General features: G+C 37.5%; 1 protein-coding gene across 1 annotated transcript; it reads left to right on the top strand.

Moving 5' to 3' along the window:
• Positions 1 to 5: 5 nt before the first annotated feature.
• On the top strand, positions 6 to 27,817 carry LOC110454486. Its single transcript, XM_021503993.1, has 5 exons — positions 6 to 1,198; positions 12,694 to 12,750; positions 14,469 to 14,655; positions 16,964 to 17,142; positions 19,615 to 27,817. Exons 1-5 carry the CDS (start codon positions 992 to 994, stop codon positions 21,586 to 21,588), a joined length of 2,604 nt encoding a protein of 867 aa, XP_021359668.1. The 5' UTR covers positions 6 to 991; the 3' UTR covers positions 21,589 to 27,817.
• The last annotated feature ends 181 nt before the right edge of the window (positions 27,818 to 27,998 follow it).

Genomic DNA, 27,998 nt, shown 5'->3' with positions numbered 1-27,998 from the left:
CGGGGACCACTTTTTACTTTCAGATTAATAGGAATATTATTTTACATTTTTCTTGTCTGTTAATCAAACTTAGTTATAATATTGGGATGTTCAGTGGTATAAGTTGTATAGTACACAGGCTTTTTTGTCCTCCTCTTTTTACAAAGTACTGCCTACGGCACTCCCGTCAAATTATCAAAATCTCGAGATGTAATGACGAGATTTGACATTGTAAACACGAGACGACAAACCGCGCGTAACCCCGCGTGCCGACTGACGCGAGAAATGTGCCGAACTCGTGCTGGTTTGAAATTGAAAGGCGAAAGTTTAGACTGAGTGACTGTGATAACCTTAACGTGCAGAGGAATGAACCGCATGACTGGAGAAGATAAAAACCTCGACCCCATTGTCATACAAACAGCAGACGACTGAGTTTTTATTCCTCAGTATGAGGGATGGCACTCGCTGCAGTCAGTGGTGTGTTAGGACCAAGGCGACAGAACTTTCTCTTCGTGTCGGACAGTTTTTGGCCGGAACTTTTGGCGTCGAGAACGTAAACTTGTTTATCCTTTGTGCCATTCCGTGGGTTTGTGGACGGTCATTGATGTAGGAAATTAGTTTACCTTTATTTGTCTGTTTTGATGAAACTTTTTGACTCTCATTCATTCTAATCCGCTGTGTTGACAGGCACGCTTGGCTGACCGAGGGGCCATCTCGGCAACAATTCTTGTATATTGTGCATACACGTGGAACTTTAAAGAGATGAAGATGTTTTATTTATTTTCAAGACATTTTTACCAAGATAATTCTGCACTGTCGAGGAACGTGCACACATATCCATTAAAGAAGATCACATGTGTCTTTAAAACATTGGAATAGCAATTAATGGAAGAATATAAATGAGCACTATATTATCAGCCGGAAAGAAGGGACCTTTTTACTGATTATTTGGTCAACTTGGAGAGTGTTGTCATCATCGACATCACAAGTATATATTGATGTCCTTGATAACATGATGTCGCTCGAGAGAAATGAGCGAGGTCGTAAAAAAATCATGGTTAATGCTCCTGTATTTCGGAAACTTTGGATTTTTATGGCATTAGGGATGATCATCGCCATCCTAGGACTTGTAACTATTGTTGTCCATTTCCTTGTTGGAAACATCACATCTTCTTCAGACTTGACAGAGATTCTGCCCAACTATATCACTGGTCTAGTGGTGAGTAAAGACTGTAAAATAGAGGCAACTACAAGCTACAGAAAGACGAGAGTTCAATATAAGAGGTCAAGGTCATTTGGTATTAAGGGAGCTTAATTCAGTTCATTGCAGGTCATGCAAGATTTCGGTTATTGTGTTCGAATGACCTTCGATCATGGTCATGTGATCATGTGTTTTGTTTTGTGGTCTTCCAGTGCAAGGTCATGAATCTAGCTCTTCATTCACCCCTGAAATTTGATAATGAACTGTTCCAACTATTTGATTGGATGAGTTCAAATGTGTCTTCAGTGGTGAATGAGTTTAAGAGATCTTTTATCAAGGGCATGTTATAGTTTAAAGTGACCTTTGTTTAAAAAAGTCTTATATATGTCATTGTCATGTGACAGTTCAAATTTTAAAAGACTTGATCTTGAGATAACATCAGGAATACAGTAAAGTTCCACTTTCTGGAGCTCCCAGGCTAATGCAGGGCTTGTGAAAATTTTCAAAAAATATATGTTGAGTTTCGATTTCAGAAGAATTTGCATTTGTACTTTTTGTGGAGGTCAGTAGGTCATGTGAAAATTATACAACCATTTATCAAGGTCACGTGAGAGATGGTGACCTTTGATTAATTGTCTAGTTTGTCATTTTGAACTTCTGTGATCTGTATTTCAAGGTCACATTATAATTAAGGTGAAGGTCATGTACCAAACCAGTTACATTAACAATGAAGCATCAATAATGTAACTCTCTATAAAAATAACGTTCTAAAAAACCACGAAGAAGATTGTAAGTGAAGATCAATTATACATGGAATTGATGGGCTGTCAGTAATCCTTTCGCTGTTAAGTTTGCAGGACTCACCGTCCAGGCATTTCAGCCTGTCTATTGTAACCATTACAGTTTTATATGTGTATATGTATATGTATAAAACTTTTAAATTAAGGTGTGTACTGTATCACGAGAATATGATCAAATCCTTATGCCTGTTGGCTGTATACATCTCAAAAAAAAATAAAAAAAAATATGATCTCTTGCCATGTCAGTGATTATCATTCACCTGAACACGCTCACCTGAACCTGTTAAGTTACCTGTTAACGAGAACGATATCAATCTTGTCTCGCCAGATAGCCAGGTAACTCCCGACTTTTACTATGACAAAGACACTCAGATTCCCTAACTCCCCGGCCTTTTACCATCACAATGCGTCCAATTGAATATTGAGTTTCTTCAGGCAGAATAAACACATTGTAGCGATGGCTATCGGCCCAAATAGACCAGCTGTCCAACAGAATCGGAATGTCAACCTGTGTCGAAAGTTCACCAAACTTTTACAAGACCTAAAGTTCATGTCTATTTGTATGCAAACCTTTTCTAAAGTTCTTTGTTGAAATTTTACTTTTAAGTTCAACTAATTGCTTTAAATATTGTTGACTGAAAAAGGAAAATAGGGGACAATGATTTCCTTTATGGAGATTTCCTGTCATTGAAATGTTTGCTTAAATAATAGTTTATGATTTAATACCGGTAGGATTGTGAGTACAAAACAGAATTTTGCGTCGGATTTGTTTTGTCAAAACGAAATCTAACAGAGAGTCAAAATTCACTGGTGGTACTGGTAGATTCATTGTACACTGTACACTGTCGTGTGGGACTAGCAAACACTTTATTCAACTAAAGTTCTTTTGGACTAAAGCTTTAAGGCGTACAAAGAAAATCGTTGCCGGACCTTGATACAGACAGTGATGCATTTTGTGATAAGCTTCTCTGCAACTACACCATGTTGTGTTTATAAGGCAGATAACACGAAAAATTATAATTTCAAAATATTTAATGTGTTTGATATTTGTGGGGACAGTGGTTATAGTGTGTTTATAATCTAGTCATTTGGAAATTTTGGATTCCGTAATCGTCCAAGCATCGTCAACTTCATGGTGTATAATGTATTTTATAAATCAAGAGTTTAGTCAGTTTCATATATTAACTTTAAAATGATTTTTCTGGGATTCAATAAGATCATCTCATATGAAAATAAGAAATAAAAATCTGCTGAAAACAGATTGTTTTAGATTAACTTTTATAATACATCTGTATATCAGACATGGGTAAGATAACAATGCTGGTACAACGTTAACTAGGTTTAGGATTCAGAGGGATGAATTTGAAGCTTTCCTATTTAAATGATTTTGAAAAACATATATATTTAGAAATATGGAAATTTTTGTGTATTTCCAAGTATACATACAAAATGTACTTTGTTTTTAGAATTAAACGTTATGACAATTATCACCAGTTCCATTAGTGATGTCAAGCTAACCAATCGTGTCCCATCTGAGTGCTGGTTTATCCCCCACTGGGAGGACCACATGCCCCAGGGTACCTCCACACATATACAGTGGTTGTGGGCTGCTACATACTACGATATTTGTGGTCAGCATTGTTGGCTTAATGGGATACATTTATCACGTTTGGTCAGGTCGTATATATGTCCTATTCTAAATTATCGGAAGTTCATAATTTTCAGCACTGTGACATTTAAGTTTTATATTTAAATTTCAATTTGTGAAAATGTTGATGATACACATTGCATACATGTTGGTGTTTGCGTATGCTAACAGATCGTGGTCGACGTTGAACTCTGATATCTACATAAAATGGTATGTTTTGACATTTTCCAAAATATCAGGCAAACTTGCTGTGGTATATAGTAGGAGCGTGGGAAATATGTCAGATTGCACTGGAGTGTCGAGAGGGGGAGGAGGGGGACAGCTGTGTTAGAGATTATGGGACTTTGTAGGGAGGGCTGATAACTTGCCCTTTTAGGGGTTATCGTAGGAAAGGGTTGATAAATTCTTTAAAAGCGTGCTATTGCTGTTATATACTGTTGTATACTTTTCAACAAAAGTATTAGCCTTTAAATATTTTCTATTTTTTCCGGTGAAACTGCTATATTTTTTCCCAGTTTGAAAAAAAAAGGCATGACTCTTGTGCAAAAAATCCTTAAAATTTAACAGTGGCAAGAGTTCCTGTTTCCACCAGACTTCGAGCTCAGATCAGATCTACATACTTTGAAGTTCAAGTTTCAACTGTCCGTAAAATATTTATCTTGTGGTCCAGGAATTGTGCTGGAGGGAGATTCCCTCTTATCCTTTGTAAGATTATTTCATTGAACTTTTGAAATGCCTGTGTAATCAATATCATTAACAAAGATAGGTGATATTCCACTTCTGGTACAAATTAATGTACATGTATGTATATATATATACAAATATAAATAAGATAAAAAAATAACAAGATTCTTAGGATGGTACCTCCCTAGTGCTTTCACTTCTTTAGCGGTTCATCAGGGGAACCTTGTCAAATGTATATAGATATAAACAGTTTTAAATGTCCAAATCGCCTGAAGAGCCCCAAGTTGGACGAAAGCGCTAGCCGATTATACTAGTCTTCGTGTTTTGTTTTATTTATATATATGTAGACATGAATTCACTTGTACTGTCTGGTGTCAAAATTAATTTTGCAAGCATTTTATATTTTTCCTACACATGTTTTGCACATTTCAATTTTTAGTGAATTTTGTGAAGTCAATTTTTCTTTTATTTCCATCATTTCTTTCTGTACAGTGGTTTTTGTGATATAACAAGTTATTCATGCAATTTAAATTTCTACCATAAAGTTTTGTTAGGATATTAAGAACAAAGTGGCTCGACAAAATAGTTTCATTTGCTTCATCAAATCTTGTGGAACGTTTCAGCAGAAAGAAGAAAAAATATTGTGAAAGCTAAATAGAGATAACATTTTCTTTGATTGATGCAAATGATTGTTTCAATATAATCACCATTGACTTCAGGAAAGTTCATTGAAAAAATGTAGAAATACCATAAATGCTCAAAACATAAATGATTTTTTTGACACAGGACTGTATATGTTTGTCCAGATTCAATTACAGTGTCTTATACCTAAAGAACATGGGGCTGTGCACTTTATAAAAGACACCAAGGCTATATATATTATACTGTAGCAAGGTATATATATATACTGTAGCAAGGTATATATATTATACTGTAGCAAGGTATATATGTCTTTATTATAATAGCCCATGTCATTATAAGTCCTTGCATTGTAATGCCAGCTGACGTTGGGGAGAATTGATAGTACAATTATGTACACCACTAAGAGGAACTGAAACCGCTGTTTTGTCATTTTACTGGATTTAAATTGGCTATTGCTGATGGACTTTGTCGGTTCATTAGATCCTGTGCGACAGGTGTTTTTATTGGTCCGTGACTGGTTCGGTTCACGACAACTGTGGAACGTGTCGGAATGTGTTGATTTGTATGATTACCACCACGAGCGACTAGAGTTGTACTTAGTACTAGATTTTAGTACTTCAGAGATTTATATTATACAGGTATGGAATGTGCACAAGGGAAATAGTTGTTTTCTTTTCCCTGAATGTCAAACTATTTCCCCAAGGGTGATCATCAAGAGAAATATTTTGTCTGAAGGGACAATAATGATTATTTTTTTGAATGTCCAGTCTGTAACTGTTTTATTATTATATTGATGGAAACCATAGCTGTAGACCAAGTGCTTGTCTTTACCTATATATGAATATAAACTTTATTTATTTTACATCAATTATGAAACAAGTTATTTCAAATATATGAATCATTCTTGTTGGTCTGAATGTTAGCGTTAGGGGGCCGGGTCACATGTAGGAGGAACACAGGGTACGCTGAGAAAACCAATAGGTTGTACAGGTGACCTAATACCTTTTCACGTCTGATCGAGTATTTAAATTGAACTCTGACCGCCTGGGTGAAAGGTAAATGCGTTATCCACTAGGCCATCTGATCATGACCACTCTTTACCTCAGAGCTTTATTTCTTCTTCATAGCAAATTTCATAAACAAGGTTATAATTACGTCAATGCCTGAAGAAGTTATGCTTCGTTAAGAGAAACCAGAAACTTATTTAATTTAAAGTCTCATCCCATCTTTGCTAGCCAAGGGCTACAATCCAGTACGATCTACATCCCCAAATTGATGAATTCCAATTCCATGATTTAATTTTATTTATATACAGTGATGCACTGGTGCTGCACGTTAATTAGTAACTTTACTAATTTTCCAAGTCGGTACATGGCTTCAGGTTTCGCCCTCGTGTACCATGATCAATCTCCAATATGGGCAATAAAAGTAAAATATGTGTTCAAGTACATGTATGCTGGCTCATAAATTTTGGGTCGAGTATCTGTCTTTTTAATAATGTATGCAAACAACAAAGCTATCATAAAGACTGCTATAACAAATAGTTCACTGTGCTCTTCCTTCAAACCTGATCAAAGGTGTCAAGTTTTTGTAGATCACAAATTGTGACACAATTTCAGGCAAAATTTCATATCAAGGTGTATATATATATATATATAATTATATGATGATAAAGGACAGATTGCTCCGAAAATTTGACAACCTAAACTTGTCCACACTGTTGGAATTACTTCTTTGCCCCATATATATATAATTATATATATATCCAAGTGATGATGAGGTTCACGTGGCGCCCTTTGTATTCCGAGTGGGATTCATTAACTGGTAATGCCACCAGTTTAAGGATTGGTATCAAAATCTCTGATTTTATCGGACTATGTGTAACAATTATGATATAGACTTGTCAGATTGTAGTCATCAGAGCTGTAGATAAATGTAATAAAACTCATAAATATAACATACATACGCCGTACATTAAAGAAAATACAGGAGTATTCAATATTTAATGGCCAATTATATACCGATTGAAATATAATTTCTCTTTTTCCACATGTGTGATTATCAATGATGAAGTGCCCTGATCGGTACGAGGCTTCACTGACTTCTCCGCCCGAGTTGTTTGATGGGGGAATAAACACTCCAGCAGCAGATCAGCCCCTCAGATCTGGGGGAATAAACACTCCAGCAGCAGATCAGCCCCTCAGGCCTCACGCTAAGGGGACTTCTACTTGTACCAGGGGCCCGATGAACCTTGGGCCTAGCTACATTGTACTAATTATATTACAGTAACGCGCTGTTTGACATAATAAGAGTGCTCCTTTAGGTACATGTATTAAAGTTACCATATTAGATGTAATAAAAGTACCTCCAGGGATTGAAAATACATTATATGAATGACTAATAAATTTATATTTATTATGAAATTTCAGACTTTTTCTTCTGTGAATTGTTGAATTTCTGGAAGTTGTTTGATTCAATTTTTTTTTTAATTAGACAAATTCTTACATAAGAAGGGTGCTATATGATATCGTTCTGTCTTGTGCTTTCCAAAAATTGATGCTATATTTAGGGCCCCACATCCGAGATGACTGCGAGTGCCTGTTGGTAATCATGTTAGCTGTCCACACTCAGGAAGATACCTCAGAATCCAAAAGCTACTTACCGTATTTCTGACAGGAACATTCTGAATATACAATGTACCCTGTTATACCTGTAGATGATATCAGCAATAGGAATATAAAAAAAATCCTGTCTGGACAAGGTCACGTGATTGCAAACATAGAATGTGTGAGGTACTAACTTGTATATCCGTCAAAATACATTGTAACACCCTTACTGACTTCCCATTGTTTGTTTTGGTGATAAAATATTATCTTGTCGATACAACAAAAAATACCATATCAACAATAACCCAAATCCAAGATGGCCACCAACCTGATTGAAAGTCACCGATTCAAAAAATAGAATAAATCCCCTATTCTAAGATAGCTGCCATGGCTTCTGATTGGCTGAGGCCTTTCTAGTTACACTTTTTATTTTGTTGGTCTGATTTTGTTCATGCTTGTTGATGAATAATACATTTGTATTTGTTTGTAAATTCTTTTCTAAATATTCTGAAATCCAAAATAATTGTCGTTGCTTCTGCTTTGCAATGGTGGGGGATTTACATGCAAGGGCCCTTTCTGACTTGTCAGTGTTCTAGCTTTAATTAAGGATTAACTTTTTATTTTGTTTTGTTTATGAGATATTTATTTTGTTTTGTTTATGAGATAATAAATCCAATGGAGCACGAGGTAAATTGCATAAACGTTCGCGTTTACGAACAATTTACCGACTGCTCCATTGGATTTATTATCTCATAAACCAAACAAAACAAAAGGTTAATCCTTATATTTACAATATTTTCTATTAACAATAACACCATTAAAAGAAGCGGATACAAGCATTTACCTTGTGTAATCTGCGTCCAAAATTATTTTGACGTCATGTTAATCCATGCGAAACAGCCATTCACAAAAGCTGTTGACAGACAGCTAAACCCCGCCCACTTTATCCGTGACAACAAATGAAAAAAGTTCCTCCATTTCAATATTTTTATTCACATAAAATATCCATATTTAACTTCATACAATATCTTCATAATTGTATTAGTAGGTAATGAAATAGAAAATGTTATATTTGTATAAAAATTGAGGTACTGGGGCAAAATACTTAGTAGAAAATACTAATGACCACGGACGTCCATTTTTTAAGAGAGATGCGCCAAATGGCGGGAAATAGATAGTGCTACCATGTCGTCGAGGGATAGTGACTAGTGACTAGGCCTTGTGGAAGTTGAATGTGCAGTTATTGAAATTGCTGTTTGTAAGCAAACCAGGGGTTTGTACAGATGACATGTACACTGTATATTGTGTATAACTCGTTTGTGGACCGGGTGACTGTTGATGTAACATTTGGGAGACGAGAAATTTGACCTACATTTCTAGGAACGATAGTCATCATGTCTGTGCCGACACTCGTAGATGAGAGAGTGGAGCTGGTGGAGCGTTTTTGTATCGACGAACAATCACGGCTATAGCTTCTGACACTAGCTTCATTTTTATGACCGGTCATGAACATGATCTGTCTTGTCTTGAACCCGACATCATTTAGTGTCTCGAACGCATGGTAGTCTAAATGCTAGCATTCGTTTATAAACATTGACACGAGGTTTGCGGAAAGAAGTCTGCCCATATTTACATATATTCATACGCGGTGAACTGGATCATGTTCTACACTCAAGTTATTGAGAAATAAACAGACTTGCCTACACTTACGTTATCGATTCAGAAACAGTGGCAATTGTAAATATTATTACTAACATGACATATTTACATATTAAGAAGTTTTTTATGGTCATACGTGTGAAAAAGTTTTGAAGTAGAAATTGTCAGTAAAATTGTTTCGGTCAACTTTGGTTATTTTATGGGAAACATCTGATATTTTGATTCAGGACTCTGGAGTAATGTTACAGGCCTGGGTTATCATTGGTCTACTACAGATGTAGTTTAACAGTTTAACTGAAGTAATGTTTTGGCTGTGGTTACAGGTCTGGGTTATCATTAGGTCACCTGAGACAAAGTCTCAAGTGACCTATTGCGATCGCCTTTTGTTCGTCGTCGTCCGTCCGTAAACAATTTACATTTTCGACTTCTTCTCCAAAACCCCTGAACCAATTCAATGAAATTTTGCAGGAACCTTCCATGGACAAAGGTCAACAAAAATAATGGCCGTTTTAGTCCCAAGCCTCCAGGGGCCTGAGGGGCGGGGCCAAAAAGGGTCAAATTGACTAAAATTTCAAAAATCTTCTCTCAAGACCCAGATATGGTAGAATCAAATACTCTTCATAGATGGAAGGGTCTTAAGGTGCTTTACCAAAATGGTGAATTTCCTGACCCTGGGGTCTCACGTTTCCCCCTGGGGAGGGGGTAAACTTTACTATAGTTTATATAGGGAAATCACATTTTGGACCAACATTTGTTTAATTTCCATTGGAAGTAATTCAATTTGGGTTAGCATTATCAGTATTAGGTAGTAGTTTGATAGTATGCCCATATCAGCCCTGACTGACCCCCCGGGGCTGATGGGTGGGGCCAAAAAGGGTTGAATTGACTGAAATTTCAAAAATATTCTTCTCAAAGACCCAGATGTGGTAGAATCAAACACTCTTCATAGATGGAAGGGTCTTAGTCTTAAGGTTTATGACCCTAGGGTCTCACGTTTACACCCTTGGGAAGGAGTAGGGCGGCAAAATTTATTATGGTTTATAATGGCAAATGATACTTTGAATATTACATGTTAATAACTTGATTGGAATTATAACCTTGAGTTGACAGTTCGATACTTTGAAATTTTGAGCCAGCCCTACCCCCAAGGGCTGTAGGGTGGGGCCCAAAGGAGTCGGTGTGCTAAAATTTCTTCATTTTCCTTGTTTAGAATCAGAGGTGCTAGTTTCAAATACTTTTTAGTCTTAAATCTGTATGCTAGATAATGAATAAGGTGGTTTTATTGTTTTTTGTCACTTTGAATAATATTTCTGTTCATGTTAAAAACAAAATCAATTCTCTGTATAAATATATCAGGTGACCGTTAAGGCCCATGGGCCTCTTGTTAGTCTACTACAGATGTAGTTCAACAGTTTTACTGGAGTAATGTTTTGGCTGTGGGTACAGGCCTGGGTTATCATAAGTCTACTACAGATGTAGTTTAACAGTCTAATCCTCCGACCGTGGTGACATCAAGTGTATCAGGTGTTTGTCCACACAACGTACAACACCTCTGAATTCCTGGACAGAAAGGGCACTGGGGTCGTATTGGGAGGGTCAAAGGTCACACGGAGATAATTGATACCTGTGGTTATAAGAATTATAATGGTCTTAATGGTTGACCAATTGATGACTAGCAAAGCATAGGGACTGACCAATCAGTGACCAGGGTATGGACATCTGGCCGGAGTGAAGTGTGGGTGAAATCTTTACAATGTACAAATTTTGTAGGTGTGAGTTGATTGTTACATTTATAAATGGGGGGACCATTTAAACTCACTCACTGTAGAAACATTTGAAATGCTCCAAAGACGACAATAGTTCAGAAAACCTGTTATGTACAAGTCCTGGTCATTTATGCTGAAACACTTCAGATTTCAGGAGAGGAGAATTTGGAGATCTTGATCATTCTTTTTTGGCAGGGGCTCTGTGTATTTAAGTTAGAAATACATTACCTGGTAATATGACAAGGTTTTGGTCTATTGAAATTATTTTGAAATAAAGTACTTAAACATGTTACCATAAAGGTCCAAGGACTCCACTTTTTTTTTTATGATTTATGTATTACAAGGCCTGACACCCTATACAAATACACTTTCTGGAATATGAACATTGTGTAATGTAACAAAAGTCATTATCTTAATATATCACTACTTGGGGATCAAACCCAGGACCTCTGGTTTAATATACAATTGCAAGTCTGCAATCTTTCCTGTCGAATCGTCAGGAATCGGCTGGAATTTTATCAGGGTGACATACATTCCAATAAGTATTAAAAGTTTATCATGAATGATAATATGGTGTTGATCATAAATTAAATATTAAAGATTGCGTCAAGAAAAAAGTTAATGGTAAGTACACGAAAGTACATTGTACCAGGTAATAACATTCAGCCAACAGTGTTTGTCATATTATGTTAACTAAATATTTTGTTTGACTGCCCTGGGTGGCCCATCGCTGCAGGACCCTATGACTCTTCCTGGCCCTTTTGTAAATGTATAGGAGCTTTGAACTCCTTTCGTTTCTGTATGGGACCTTAAACCTCCGTATTGGCTACCACACAATTATCCTGCTCCGTTTACAGTGACACATGGCTGTTTCTATAAGGTACTTCTATTTGTGTCACCAGGTAAAGGAATTTATCAATTATTCCATACACTTCATTCAACTTTATACATGTCGGCCTGACAGTAGTGTGGGGGTCGTCTCAAAAGGTATTTTGTTACTAAAGGGAGCAGAGCTGGAGGAATTTTGAAGTTTCCATAAAATAAATGTGGTTTCTAGTGTTTTGATCAGTTGGTTCACAAAGTTAACAAAACCCCCTGATTCATATGAAATATGGTTATTAATGATTTAAATTTGTTCAACAAAACCCCCCCAAAAAACTACATATAAAACTGGTTGTTATTGTCATATTGATTCACTGCTTCACCAACTTGTAATAATTGAGTTAGTTGATGGACAAAGCCATAAGTTTACCTAGCTCTACGTCCATACTAAGGTGTAATGTTGACTCTGATTAATATTTTACAAGTGTATAGCAGTTTTTAAATGTACTTATTTACATCACTATGATATAAATCTATGTATCAACAAAAACCTTTTTTAAATATTGTTATTTAAATAAGCTGTATGAACAACCACATGTGCTAGGCATGGACACACCAGACTAGTAACATGATGTGTATATGCTATACTATTATACAGTGTGTCCAGCACCTGGCTGTGTGAAAAACTAAAATAGATTACAAAAGTTGTGATGTGTATGTCTAATGAAGATGATGTTCTGTTTCAGAGAAGTCTTTTTTTACTCTTTTGATTTACAGAAACTGATGATTGAATGTGGATTGGATGAAGTAAAAATGATAAAAAAATCCTCTATATGCAGGAAATCTTTTGATTCAAGAAATTAAAAGATATTTTTTCTGTCTACAGATAACGATAGATGGAATGCTGATAACCGTTCTGTTTTGGAGGCGACACATAGCACTGGTAAGTAAACCAATCACAGGTACATATTGTACATAATAGTATCTACCTGTGTTATTTAATTACCTGGACTTACCTGACATTGTGTATGACCTGCTGAACAGGTGTGTCTATATATATATATATGGCTAGTGAAGGTGAGAACTGCATACCTTTACTGATATCTATTTTTCCCATGGGAAACCTTCCCCGAACCAAATCTTGTGATCTCTAATTCACAGGTTAGGAGATTGGTGCAGGGGGGTTGGGGGTTGGGGGTCGGGAGGGACGGAAAGCAATGGTCTAATTCAAAGGGAAGAAAAATGGAACTGGGAAACTAATTTTAACATCGGGCTGTAGTGTTCAAATTTGTAAAGGGGCGAGGAGAGGGCTTTTATACTCAGTATTAAAGATTAAAAGTAAAGAATTGTGACTGTAAATTACAGGTGTGTGAACTAAAGTGTTCGGTGATTTATCATGTTGAGGTTGTATGATTGACTTTGAAGTTTTGTTATTTCCTATAAATTTGGTTAGATTAAGGCTTTATTTGTATTATTTCCTAAACGACTAAATTATGCAACTAAATTATGCTTCATAAGAGTCCGCTTTAAAGTTTTCCCAAACTTATGCCAACTTATGCAATTTCATAATTTGTAAATATTATGTATGGAATTGAATCTATTGCATATGTTCTCCGCCATTGTACAATATATTTGTAAAGTATTCATCTATATGTATATTTCTGTATGCCTATATGCAATGTGCATTTGGTAATAAATTGAATTGAATTGAATCATCTTTTATCATAATCTCTAAATGTAGACAATCGGTCAAGGTCAGGTGACACACCTACATGTCATCAAACTGTCCTGAGCAGATAAACTGGACAGGTATTGTCCCAGACAGGTGTAAATGTCACTGATAGGGGTCAGAAGCTGGGGAAGTGTGGGATGTGATGTAACTACATATTTATACTACAAGCAAGGTAGAGGCAGGGATATATGTAGAAATTATTTTTGAATACCACTAGTCAATTTGAGTAGTAGCTTCCAATTTTGACTAGTCTATGTGTAGATTTCACTAACCCAATATTATGCAACAAGATAAGCAATGTCAGATTTGGACTATTCAATCGGGCTAGCGGTTTTTAAAACTACTTAGAAAAAACAATTGTCCAGCTGGAAATTTCACAAGTCTCAGACTAACGAGCTACCCTTATATTTGTCTAGCCCTGTGGAGATCACCAGATGTACCTGGGTATTAGGATTTTTTTTGCCTGTCTGTTTGTCTGTACACCAATCATATATCAATCTGTTGAGTTTAATTGTAGACACTATTTTTCCTGGACTAACTTCCTGAAATCCAGCAAAATTTCCCAGTGAATAAATTCCACTTGATCAGTAAGCAAGGAAGGTGTTTAATTTATTAAAAGTAAAAATTCAATTCATTTTAGGTCACCCGTTGAAGGAACAGAAATACAACTTTTAGACTTTCCTTTTTGGACCTAATCTCAATGTTTAAGTTTAATGTGAAAGTTTTTTTTAGAGGGTTTGCTAATCACTACAATTTTAATATTTTCAAAAGAGACTTCATTATTTTTCAAAAATTAGTAAATAAGTTAGATTTGAGAAGCTTTGACACAATCTCATCATTAGCTGAAATTTCAAAGGATGTGTCAATCTGTATGGAAAGTAATATTGGCCCCTATGTATCTGTTGATAAGTTGTGTTTTATATTTTCAGGTATTTGTTGAGGTGGTGTTGTGTTTTGGAGTTGGGGCATTGTGTGCCGCCTTAGCTGTGCTGACTGGGACACACATCCTCCAGCCAATCAGAAGCCTCCAGGACTGTATCCATGACGAAAACCGTAAAGTGTGTGCGTGTACCAGTAATTACAGACGGAACGCTCTCCTTCTGGAGTCGAGTAAAGGTCAGTATATGTTTTTGTTCTGTGAATAAGTATCAAGTAGAAGTAAAAAATAATCCCTCTGCACCCTTCCCCAAAACACTCAACCTCCCTACTCTCTCCCCTGGTGTTTGGTGTCGGAGAGTTTTGAGGTGCTGACAACAAAAATTGACTATGACACAACACATACCTTACATATATCAATAAATGGATTATTATCACCAACAGCTGCTAAATTCCATCAGTAGAGTCCTCGGTTTTCAATCGTTCAAAATTTCCCACCTGAGCGAACACCATTTTTGTAGGTTAGGGGAGTGACTAATCAACAAAAAGAGGCGGTCTGGAAATCTCCTAAACCAGAATGATAAATTCTGTTTTTGGTCCAGATTAGTACGGTATATGGTCAGAGGAAACTATGGCTACCCCTACCCTCAAATTCAGTTGTCAGCTGTAATTGCCATGGCTTGTAACCTATTATTAATGCTATACACAATGCATCTCCAGCACACACACAGGCATACACACATAGGGAGATATTAGCCAGGTGGCATAGGACTAGTAGTTAGAGTCTGATAAGGCAGCTCCTGCAAATTCCTCAAAATTGATTAATGTATTATTTAATGAATACGTTAATTTTATTGGTTGTATAAATTGTATACCTATGTAATGTAAAGTGCTTTAGAGTGACTTATTCTAGCTAGATAGGGCACTCTATCAAATGTTGTATATTTATTTGTAATTATGATGTCAAAATCGGCAACACTGGATAACAATGACCTGTCCTTGAAGATAGCTTTTTTAGCTCACCTGGTCCGAAGGACCAAGGTGAGCTTATGCCATACCGTGGCGTCCGTCGTCCGTCCGTCCGTCTGTCCGTCCGTCCGTCCGTCCGTCCGTCCGACCGTACGTCAACAATTTCTTTAAACGACTTCTTCTTCTTAACCACTGGTTGGAATTAAACTAAATTTGACTGGAAGCATCCCCAGGTGGTGGGGATTCAAAATTACACAAATGGTGGGGCTGACCCCCCAGGGGGCTGAGGGGTGGGGCCAAAAGGGGTCAATTTGCCCATATTGCTTTAAGCGACTTCTTCTCTGGAACCAAGAAGTGGATATAAACCATATTTGGCTGGAAGCATCCCTAGGTGGTGGTGATTAAAAATGTACAAATGGTGGGGCTGACTCCCCAGGGGGCTAAGGGGTGGGGCCAAAAGGGGGCAATTTGGCTATATTGCTACAGACGACTTCTTCTGTAGAACTGTGCACTGGATATCAATCATATTTGATCAAAAGCATTCCTGGGAGGTAGGGATTAAAAATTGTACAAATGGTGTGGCTGACCCCCCAGGGGGCTGAGGGGCAGGGCCAAAAAGGGTATTTGGCTATACTGCTTTAAGTGACTTCTTCTCTGGAACTAAGTGATGGATATCAACCTTATTTGACTGGAAGCATCTTTAGGTTGTGGAGATTCAAAATTGTACAAACGGTTGGGCTGACCCCCCCCCCAGGGGGCTGAGGGGGGGGGCCAAAAGGGGGCAATTTGGTTATATTGCTATAAACGACTTCTTCTGCAGAACTATGCCATGGATATTGATCATATTTGGTCGGAAGTATTCATGGGAGGCAGGGATTCAAAATTGTACAAATAGTGGGGCTGAACCCCCGGGTTAAGGGGTGGAGCCAATAAAATGTATTACTTGGAAATGGTTGAGATCCCCACCATATAACCATATATACAATTGCTGAGTATAAAGAGAAGAATGCACATTTGCTTCCAGGATGGCCCTAGGGTCTGGCCCCACCCTTGGAGATATAGTCCCTGGGCCATAACTTTAAAACGGTTGAGATCCCCACCCCAAAACTATATATACAAAGACAAATGAAGTCACGATGTTAGAATCGATCCTGGGGTCTGGCCACAACTCTAGGGACCTAGTTTCTGAGTCAAAGCTTGGAAACAGTTGAGATTCCCAGCCCATAATCATACATAAAATTGCTGGGCATGAAAAATCTAATATAGCTATGCTACAAGGATTGGCCTTGGGTTCTGGCATATTCCCTTGATCTCATTTGGAGAATAGTTTGCCATGATTGCTTAGGTATCCAGGTGAGCGATACAGGCCCTCTGGGCCTCTTGTATTGGAAGTACAGAGGTATACATTTAATTTGCAGTAAATTCTAACTCTAAATATGAATTTCTTTTTCTATAGAATATATACATGTACTCTGAATGGTAGATATGTTCCTTGAACTGATTATACATGTAGGTGGCAGTTACAAGGCAATAATAATGCCAACTTGAAATATATGCATACTTTATACTGGTGTTACAGACCCAAGTCTCTACACATTTGATGGGACCATCAGCTGTACATCGGTGGAGGATATCCTACCAATATTCCTGTATGTACAGATTGGACTGTTTGCCATTGTCTTCATCCTATGTGTCACCACAAAGATCCTGGCCTTTCTGGTACTGAAGCTGGAGAGGACCTCGCTGGCCACACTACAGGTACCTAAGTAGACAGGGTTATTCCCCCTGTTATAGAAGAGATAGTTATCTCCCTGAAGAAATACAGATATATATTTATTTCGCCTGCCATACCACATAAGAGTAAACTCCCCTGTAAAGCTACAGTTATCTCCCCATTTTTATTAGCTCACCTGGTCCGAAGGACCAAGGTGAGCTTATGCCATACCGTGGCGTCCGTCCGTCTGTCCGTACGTCAACAATTTCTTTAAACGACTTCTTCTCCTTAACCACTGGTTGGAATTTAACTAAATTTGACTGGAAGGATCCCTAGGTGGTGGGGATTCAAAATTGTACAAATGGTGGGGCTGACCCCCCAGGGGGCTGAGGTGCGGGGCCAAAAGGGGTCAATTTGCCCATATTGCTTTAAGCGACTTCTTCTCTGAAACTAAGAAGTGGATATCATCCATATTTGACTGGAAGCATCCTTAGGTGGTGGTGATTAAAAATTGTTCAAATGGTGGGGCTGACTCCCCAGGGGGCTTAGGGGCGGGGCCAAAAGGGGGCAATTTGGCTATATTGCTACAAACGACTTCTTCTGTAGAACAGTGCACTGGATATCAATCATATTTGATCAAAAGCATTCCTGGGAGGCAGGGATTTAAAATTGTACAAATGGTGTGGCTGACTCCCCAGGGGGCTGAGGGGCAGGGCCACAAAGGGTATTTGGCTATACTGCTTTAAGCGACTTCTTCTCTGGAACTAAGAAGTGAATATCAACCATATTTGACTGGAAGCATCCCTAGGTGATGGTGATAAAAAAATGTACAAATGGTGGGGCTGACTCCCCAGGGGCTAAGAGGCAGGGCCAAAAGGGGGCAATTTGGCTATATTGCTACAAACGACTTAATTCTTCTGTATAACTGTGCACTAGATATCAATCATATTTGATCAAAAGCATTCCTTGGAGGCAGGGATTTAAAATTGTACAAATGGTGTGGCTGACCCCCCAGGGGGCTGAAGGGCAGGGCCAAAAAGGGTATTTGGCTATACTGCTTTAAGTGACTTCTTCTCTGGAACTAAGTGATGGATATCAACCTTATTTGACTGGAAGCATCTCTAGGTGGTGGAGATTCAAAATTGTACAAACGGTTGGGCTGACCCTCCCAGGGGGCTGAGGTGCGGGGCCAAAAGGGGGCAATTTGGTTATATTGCTATAAATGACTTCTGCAGAACTATGCCATGGATATTGATCATATTTGGTCGGAAGTATTCATGGGAGGCAGGGATTCAAAATTGTACAAATGGTGGGGCTAACCCCCCGGGCTAAGGGGTGGGGCCAATAAAATGCATTACTTGGAAATGGTTGAGATCCCCACCATATAACCATATATACAATTGCTGAGTATAAAGAGAAGAATGCACATTTGCTTCCAGGATGTCCCTAGGGTCTGGCCCCACCCTTGGAGACATAGTCCCTGGGCCATAACTTTAAAACGGTTGAGATCCCCACCCCAAAACTATATATACAAATGCTGGGCATAAAGAGACGATATGCAGTCATGATATCAGAATAGACCCTGGGGTCTGACCGAACCCCTAGGGACCTAGTTTCTTAGTCACAGCTTGGAAACAGTTGAGAGCCCCGCCCTATAACCATATATATACAATTGCTGAGTATAAAGAGATGATTGCACATATGCTTTCAGGTTGGCCTTGGGGACTGCCCAACCCTTGGAGACTTAACCCCTGGGTCATAACTTTGAAATGGTTAATATCCCCACCCCAAAACTATATATACAATTGTTGGGCATAAAGAGACGAATGCAGTCATGATATCAGAATAGACCCTGGGGTCTGACCGAACCCTTAGGGACCTAGTTTGTTAGTCACAGCTTGGAAACAGTTGAGAGCCCCACCCTATAACGGTATATACAATTACTGAGTATAAAGAGATGATTGCACATATGCTTCCAGTATGGCCTTGGGGAGTGCCCCACCCTTGGAGACTTAACCCCTGGGTCATAACTTCAAAATGGTTTAGATCCCCACCCCAAAACTATATATATAAATGCTTGGCAAAAAGAGACAAATGCAGTCACGATATTAGAATCGATCCTGGGGTCTGGCCACAACTCTAGGGACCTATTTTCTGAGTCAAAGCTTGGAAACAGCTGAGATCCCCACCCCATAACCATACATAAAATTGCTGGGCATGAAAAATCTAATATAGCTATGCTACAAGGATTGGCCTTGGGGTCTGGCATATACCCTTGATCTCATTTGGAGAATAATTTGCCATGATTGCTTAGGTATCCAGGTGAGCGATACAGGCCCTTTGGGCCTTTTGTTTCAAAGCTTATCCTCTTCCCTTTTGTACTACAGGTATAATTAACTCTGATATTATGTGGTGTAAATCCATACGTTGACATTGTGTTGGAGAATAATTCAACATTCTTTTATCAAAATATTTATGCCATAAATCTTATAAAACTTGACATTTGTGTATTGTAGGAAGAAACTTATGAGGAAATCTTCACAGTCAGTGGCAGTTCATGCTCTGATTTAAACAGCGAGGATGAAGTCACAATTCAAACCGGATCAAACATCAGCTCCGCAGCAAATTGTGTCAATCCTGCAGTAAAAGGTCTCTGTGATCCCATTGGTCAAAAACATAATGGAATATATGCCCAGCCAGCGGGGATATTGAAAAATTTTGAAAGAACTGCCACTCCTTTATCTGACCTTACACCCACCAATCGTTTAATTAGGTCCAAGTCATGTGACTCAATTGATGAAATTTATGCTCGTAGTGCTAAAGGACCAGGGAGTGAACATGGTCCCGAGAAAGGCAAAGGGAAGTTAAAGGAACACAGGAGAAGGGAGAGAAGGGCAGTAACTCTACACAATCTAGACTCCAAACAGTTGATGTCTGTACTGAGCCTCCACATGCGATATCTAGAGGAAACAGAAATATTAAAATCTCGAACCAAAATCCAAACACTGACAGATACCGTCCCGGTAGAACTGAAACGAAGGGCCATAACTCCCCAGCCCTACCAACTCAAGTATGACCAAACAAGTACACTACCTCGTACGGTGAGGTCCCACACACCGCAGCCAAACCAGAGGCTGACGGACAAACAGGAGTGCCAGTACCGTATGATGATGAAACAGTTGATAGACTCGCCTCAGGGAAGCGGGCTTCAACACGCACAACAAAGTACAGCCAAATCTATTGGTTCTCCTCTACAGAAGGCAAAAAATCCAGCAAATCAACACAATCCTAATAAAAACATTATGGGTATTTCACACTCACTTCCCAATCACAGAAGAAATGAGATTGAATCTATAGGTAGCGAGTCTGTAGATGCAAGTGAAATAGACGAGGATTTAAACATCAAACAAATGCCCAAATCACGACCGTCCGTGAAAAATTACTTCCTACCTCCGCTGCCTATACACCGATCTAAGTCATTAACACCTCCTCACCTACCCGAACTCCAGCACAGGCCAGGGGTCAACAAAGGTCAGCTGCCTCCTCAGCCAATCAAACGTGGTGAAGACCCTAAAGGTCAACTCCCTCTGGACCCGGTTCACAGAGGCTCAGCCTTTCGCGTACCAGGTCACAGCATCAATGCCAATGGGTTGCCTAACAACAGGATTTATTCAAGGCCTGGTGATATCCATTGTGACAAGGCCTTGAGAGAAAACTTTCAGTTGTACGAGAGTCCCTTCCTGCTCCATAACAATGGGCAGAAAACTTTCGTACAGCCAAATTTCACTTTGTCTAACCATGCGGCAAGAAATCTGCCCCCACCCCCTTACGCCCCTCCCCCGTCTTACAAACATTTTATGTCTCTGTCACAGGACGGTTCCCTAAGTGATTTGGTCGACGATGAAAGCATCGATGGCTTCCTTCACAACAATCAAAGTGAACGATTGAATATAAATCCGAACTCTGCCAAACTGAAAGGTAACAGGACAGAAGTGACAATGTCCAGTGATGACGATGTGTTTCTTCCCGAGGACAAAGCTGTGTACAGTCAGGTTGCCAAGCGACCAATGCATCACCATGGTGATAAGGTGTCTCCTCACCATCACTACCACACACCTCACACACATTACCATTCTCCCCGTGACCATACCACTCCTCCGCGTGATGTCATGACGATTCCTCCCCGACAACCGTGTGATCCGAGAATACCTCCGGATGGTGTATATAATGTGTATGCTAACTATAATATGTACCAGAAGACAAATCCACAAGGTTCTGTTTGGACGCGTGGGGGAAATTATCCGCACGCCAACAATTACGAGGAAATTGATGACCTTGATGTAAATATGACCTACTCCTATGAGGATAATTCATCGTGTGGGATGTCAAGTCAGGCATCGCTGATACCACAAGAACAGAAACCGTGGTCACATAACGACACTCACCCCTTCACTGGTGGGGAACCGGAGGTTCTAGAAACCATGATATAGGGGATGGTACCTCAATCCTCAAGTGTATTGAAACCAGAGGTTTTGGAAACCATGATATAGGGGACAACACCCAAAACCTCTCAAGTGTAGCTACAGGGATACCAGAGGTTTTAGAAACCATGATATAAGGGACAACACCTCAATTCTCAAGTGTAGGGATACCAGAAGTCCAGGAAACCATTATATAGGGATTACACCCCAAAATCTCTTGAGTGTAGGCTAGGGAAACCATGATATAGGGAACTATGCCCCACTCGAGACCCATTCACCCCTAAAGTCACATTTGAATCTTACCACATCTAAGACTTGGCCAGTCCAGTGTAAATATGTAGGGGTGAGTGAGTTTATTATGTCGGAATCAGTGGGATGGAGGAAAGTGATTTATAGAATGTGACTTGGATCCAAAGATGGTGATGTTCTAAAAGTGACTCCGAGACTGGGAAAAGTTTAGCAATGATCTAAAGATCAGAGGCACCTTTTAAAAGTGATACTAGGACAGTGGAATGCAATCAAATTGATCTACAGATTGAAACTGTGTAAAAGTGATATAAACACAGTGGAATGCTCTAGAAATGATACTTAGACAGTGGAATGCTCTAAAAATGATACTTAGACGGTGTAATGCTCTTAGAGATGATACTTAGACAGTGGAATGCTCTAGAAATGATTCTTAGACAGTGGAATGCTCTAGAAATGATTCTTAGACAGTGGAATGCTCTAGAAATGATTCTTAGACAGTGGAATGCTCTAGAAATGATTCTTAGACAGTGGAATGCTCTAGAAATGATTCTTAGACAGTGGAATGCTCTAGAAATGATTCTTAGACAGTGGAATGCTCTAGAAATGATTCTTAGACAGTGGAATGCTCTAGAAATGATTCTTAGACAGTGGAATGCTCTAGAAATGATTCTTAGACAGTGGAATGCTCTAGAAATGATTCTTAGACAGTGGAATGCTCTAGAAATGATTCTTAGACAGTGGAATGCTCTAGAAATGATTCTTAGACAGTGGAATACTCTAGAAATGATTCTTAGAGAGTGTATTGCTATATAGAAATGATTCTTACACAGTGGAATGCTATGAAAGAGGTCTAGAGTCTGGAGTATATTAAATACTTCTGTTGAACACGAAGGGAGAAGTATCCACTTTGTTATAACTGTGAGGAAATTGATGACCTTGAGTGAAAACCGTGGAACAGTATAACGGTGATCATAAAGACAGTGAATAACGTGCCATTCTTGCCGCCTGATAAATCAGTGTTACCTTGTTATCATGTTATTATGTTACATACCAGCACATTTTTTCTCTAGCTCCCTCAGCTGCCAATATAGTTTTTCGTTGAAATGTTTATTTTTAAAACAAACTTCCTCATTTGAGTCTGATAAGGTCTATATATATATACTGTATGATTGGTAATATTTGTGAGAGATTTAATTTCAGATTATTTTGATATAGTTGCTGTTACCAAAGATACCACAAAATCAAACGACCAGTGAATATTATCACTATGAATTATAATCTCGGTGAATATTTAAATCTACAGACACAAGAAATGTTTACCATCTATTTAGTATAACATTTTATGTTATTTTTATGTTATTTTCATAAACCCTTTTAAAATAGATCCCATGAACTAAAAGAATATAAGCACCCTCATGAGCGTGATGTTTTGACCTAGCCATGTTTGCCTAAATTTTTATCCCTGCAAACTTGTTTTTAATGGGCCGGGACACCCACAAAATATAAGTCTGCGAAATTATGCAGTAAAAACCAATATTAAATGACACACATTTTTCATACATCTTCATAATCATAATCATGTTTAGGTTGGTGGTTTGTGATATTGACTTAGTGTTAATATATTTAGAAACTTTTAACAGGTTAATATTATTCAATTATAGCCTTTGGCTGAGGTTGATACCGGGATTTATCGACCCAAGAAAAGATATATTGACCTTGGACGAAGTTAAAGGCTACAATTGTTTTATTATTTTCAAAACAGTAATGTAAGCAATCTGAAAAAAGACCATGACAAAAAACCTTCAGAAGCGGGACGTTGCGTTGTTTGGAGACACATCATAATTCTATTTTTAGAAACACCCAGTCCTTCAACAAAAATGATATGCTCCAAGTCAATATGGGTTTACATTGGTGGACAACGTGATGCACTCCTGGCTGATCACTTGTCAGGAAAAATATGAAAAAATAATAATGGTTTATAACCTTATTTCAATTTTAACATCACAGTGTTCCCTAGAAAAAAATGATACTTTTCTTTGTATGTTTTCATATGTTCCATTTTGTTTAGTAAGTAAATATTATTTAGCATCTAATGTATAAAGACGTTTATTTTGATGAATTTGTGGTAACAAAAGACCTGAGAAAGGGATCTTGACATTGTCATGGTTAATATAACTTGTTCCATGTCCATATAACCACATATTGACCTCAACGAAAGTCTGTAATTGGTAACTGACGAAGCACTACAAAGTATTTGAAATCCTCTTGTGTACCATATTGGTAATAATCTATGTGTTGGTGCTGTGAGATGTACAGTACTTGTATATCTGTGACTGTTCTGACAGACATGTGGAATCTATATGATAGATCTATACAAAGATGGGGGAGGGGCTTTTCTTTTAACTCTTTAGGTAATGTGTTAATATTGACAGAATTGTTAAACAACTTCTATTGGTGCTTTTAATTGTGACAAAAAATTGTTGATATCTTTGTGAATTGTTGTGTGAAATGATTAAAATTTCTCATTCACCCCAGAAATTTCATAATGAACTATTCCAACCGTTGAATTGGAAGAGTTCAAATGTGTCTTCAAGGGTGAATGAGTTTTAATCAATTGTAATCTGAACCAATTTTTCTTTTATTATTAATATTTTTTTTCAAGTTCATATTCTTTGTTTATGATCACGACCATTGCTGTTTCAGGTAAAAGTATATAATATTATGTACATAATACTGTATATTTGTTATATCTGTAGTTATAAGTTGATGTACATGTTTTAGTTAGCTCATAATTTGGATCAGTGTGCTGTTTATTTTTTTGTGATTTAATTTCTTTAAGGAGAAGATATTAACTGAAGCTATTTGTGTCATACTACAATTTATTGGGCATTTTAAGTGTCTTTTATTTTTATTTTACTTTGTGCAAATTGTTCTGACATGATTGTACACATACATCATTAAACATGTAACAAACAGGTGATTTATGAAGAAAAGTTTTTTCGGTCGTAAAAAATGCATTTGAGATAAACAAAGAAAAAAAATCACCGCTAGAACTAATACTGTAGTCTATTTATAGATATTGAATAAATATATAGACATGAACGACAGATGATTTAAAAATTCTTTAAAATGTTACTTGGGACTCGCATTTTCAAATACTCATTTAAATTTTTGACATGTCAAGATAATAATTCTACAGCATTATTTTTCAAACTGTACAAGTTATCTCCCTTGCAGGTATCTTGTTTCTGTGACATTGTTACAGAGTTTTGTCATTTTCTCAAAAGTAAGAATTAATGTGAATGAAATCGAAATCATGATCAGAAAGCGTAAATGCAAACATTCATTTTAAAGCTGACAGTGCAAGTTAAAAAGCTTTCAATTGAGATTTTTTTTTTGTCTTTTTTTTCTGGTTTTGAGATTTTCCATATCTTCCAACTATCATTTCTAAGGAAGTGCCGACATTTTAGTTTTTTCCTTGCTTGGTATGGGTCTCGCTGGGTATAAAAAACGCAACATTAGTTTTAAGATTATTGCTATGGTGTTAAAACTCTTTAGGATTAGCCTCAAAGGCCATGCATAAAAAGATGGGAAGAAGACCTGTTCAAGAGGGATATTATTATTATTATACAAGGGAAGCAAGGTGTGTCGTTCAATAGTCGTATCCTGAATAACCAAACTACTCGGTAGTGAAGCAGACGTAAAACCAAGCAAACGAACAAATGAAAGAGACGACTGTTTTATTTGTCTTTTCGGATGTCAGTGTTTTAAATTCTACTTTTGATGTAACCTGTGATAAAAGAATCATGTTAACATTCTTCTAGGAACACAAATGTTTATTTTTCTTTTCCTTTTTTCCATTTTTAAGCAAAAATTCGTCTTTAATTTTTAATATGTTTTGTAAAATATCTATCCAAAAGCCATATTTGACATTCCTAATTGTTTTGGGACCAAATTGTTGATGCATTCAGTACTGATATTCTATGTTGAAGTATTGAACATCACAGTTAGACATAAAACACTAGAAACGGGAGATAATGTTTTACAAACATTAATTGCATGTAATATTTTGTTGTTGAGAAATGAATTTATGAATTGCTACTATGATAGCTCCAGGTATCCATGGAAACGCGATGTGTGTTGATGTGCACAGTGAGTGTACATAACAGAAATGTTTGCTGCAGTTTGAATTTTGAACTTAAAAATGAGCTGGAGGTATGACACCCGAGTTCTAATTACCAGGGTACTGTATAGCTGGAGGTATGACTCCCGAGTTCTAATTACCGGGGTACTGTATAGCTGGGGGTATGACACCCGAGTTCTAATTACCAGGGTACTGTATAGCTGGAAATTTTCGTTGAGTCGAGCTTCTGCCATTTTTCCGGTAAAATCCATATTTGAACAGTTTTAACTTCACCCCTTACATTTGATTATGTTGTTTACTTACGTTCTCTGTAACGATAATTTATGTAAATTATCCTTCACTACAGAGAGCAAAAAGTTAAACTGCAGCGAACTGTTCCCAGTATACAGTAAAGGAAGTAGACAAAACGAAAGTGTGATACTTACTGCCATGATTTTGTAGTATTTTGCTGTTATACATCCAGTCCAGTACGTAATAATATGATGTACATGTAAATCTGGTAACAGATCAGAGTCTTTTTAATCCATAGGACATCCATCATTGAACCGGGTGTCTGGGCAGACACTTTTGCCATAATTCCATATTTGTTGACCCAACAACTGATCTGACTTTACATGTAACTTGTTTTACATACATATATTCCTAAGGGACCAAAATAAGTTTTATGATGATAATTTTACTGTGCTGTTTAAATCATTATAGTTGTGGTGAGACTTCTGAATTTCAAGTTCCCAGATTGTTAAAAATTGCATTCTTCGTAAAGATTGCTTGTAAAGAAACCCCCTTTTTTATTGACAATGTGATGAGTTTTGGTTATCTACTTTGATTATCCCATTTATAAACGGCAAGTTATACAAATGCAAACACTGATGTAGCATATAAAGAAAAAAATGGTTGTGAACTTTCTACAGTTTACCAATAATGTACAATATCTGATATATTTGTTTATGACTGATTAATGATGATATTGGAGCAAAAAAATGTTAATATTTAAACAGGTTTTAAATTTTAAGACCATTGCATTGAATCACTATTGATCGGACCATTAACTCATTCACCCCTGAAGACACATTTGAACTCTTCCAATTCAAAGGTTGGAATAGTTCATTGTGAAACTTCAGGGGTGAATGAGTTAAGTTACAAAAGCGAACAAAAGAGCCCTAGATATGTTTTATGTTTTATGTGTAAGGCAAAACATGTTTAGCATCAGTTTCTGACTTAAGGATGTATGCTACCTTAACGATACATCTCTTGCTAAGGAGTTTCATGCTAACAAAAGATGTTTTCATGAATAGTTTGGAAACTGATTATGCAATATAGGGAGATAACACAAATCAAAGATAAATACTAGATGTCACTTAAGTAGTTTATTAAAAGAAAGTAATGAGTGTCAAGGGAGATAACTCAAAAGTAAATACAGGATTATTTGTAAGGTAAGATAAATATGTGAAGTAAACTTCTGAAAGAAGTTCAATGAACTTTTATTATGCTTCACTTGTAATATTTTTTTTACGGGTTGTGTGAATATTTTTCATGTCCCGGTCTCTGTACAATTTAGTACCAGAGGAATTTTACAATGAGTTAACAAATGTACCCCTGGAGTCGTTACGCCAGGACGTAACAAATGTACCCCTGGAATCGTTACGTCAGGACGTAACAAATGTACCCCTGGAGTCGTTACGCGAGGACGTAACAAATGTACCCCTGGAGTCGTTACGCCAGGACGTAACAAATGTACCCCTGGAGTCGTTACGCCAGGACGTTTTATTATGACATGTTGAACCATACAGTTATTACAATGTACCATGATAACAAGTTAGATTATTAAAAGTCTTATAAATTAAATACTATTTTGTTGTTTTTCCTAGGGCCCTTACCTCACAATGCAATATGTATCACGGTACAATGCTTACTATATGTATCAAGATACAAATATCTGCTGAAAAGGTCAACTTCATAATGATTGTCTGCAGGATTTTATCAAGTTTTGTTCAAGACTTCAATAGTAAATACTATCAAAATATAT

The sequence above is a fragment of the Mizuhopecten yessoensis genome, unplaced genomic scaffold, assembly GCF_002113885.1.
Source record: "Mizuhopecten yessoensis strain PY_sf001 unplaced genomic scaffold, ASM211388v2 scaffold7901, whole genome shotgun sequence".
NCBI classification, from domain to species: Eukaryota; Metazoa; Mollusca; class Bivalvia; order Pectinida; family Pectinidae; genus Mizuhopecten; species Mizuhopecten yessoensis.
Note: the sequence above shows the minus strand (reverse complement) of the source record. Positions and strands in the feature narration are given on the sequence as shown.

Bases quoted from the DNA above. Each gene is read 5' to 3' on its own strand.
- LOC110454486 (XM_021503993.1), top strand. From the start codon at position 992: ATGATGTCGCTCGAGAGAAATGAGCGAGGTCGTAAAAAAATCATGGTT. The intron at 1,199-12,693 runs GTGAGTAAAGAC...TTCTGTCTACAG, and splicing joins ACTATATCACTGGTCTAGTG to ATAACGATAGATGGAATGCT. The intron at 12,751-14,468 runs GTAAGTAAACCA...TTATATTTTCAG, and splicing joins GGAGGCGACACATAGCACTG to GTATTTGTTGAGGTGGTGTT.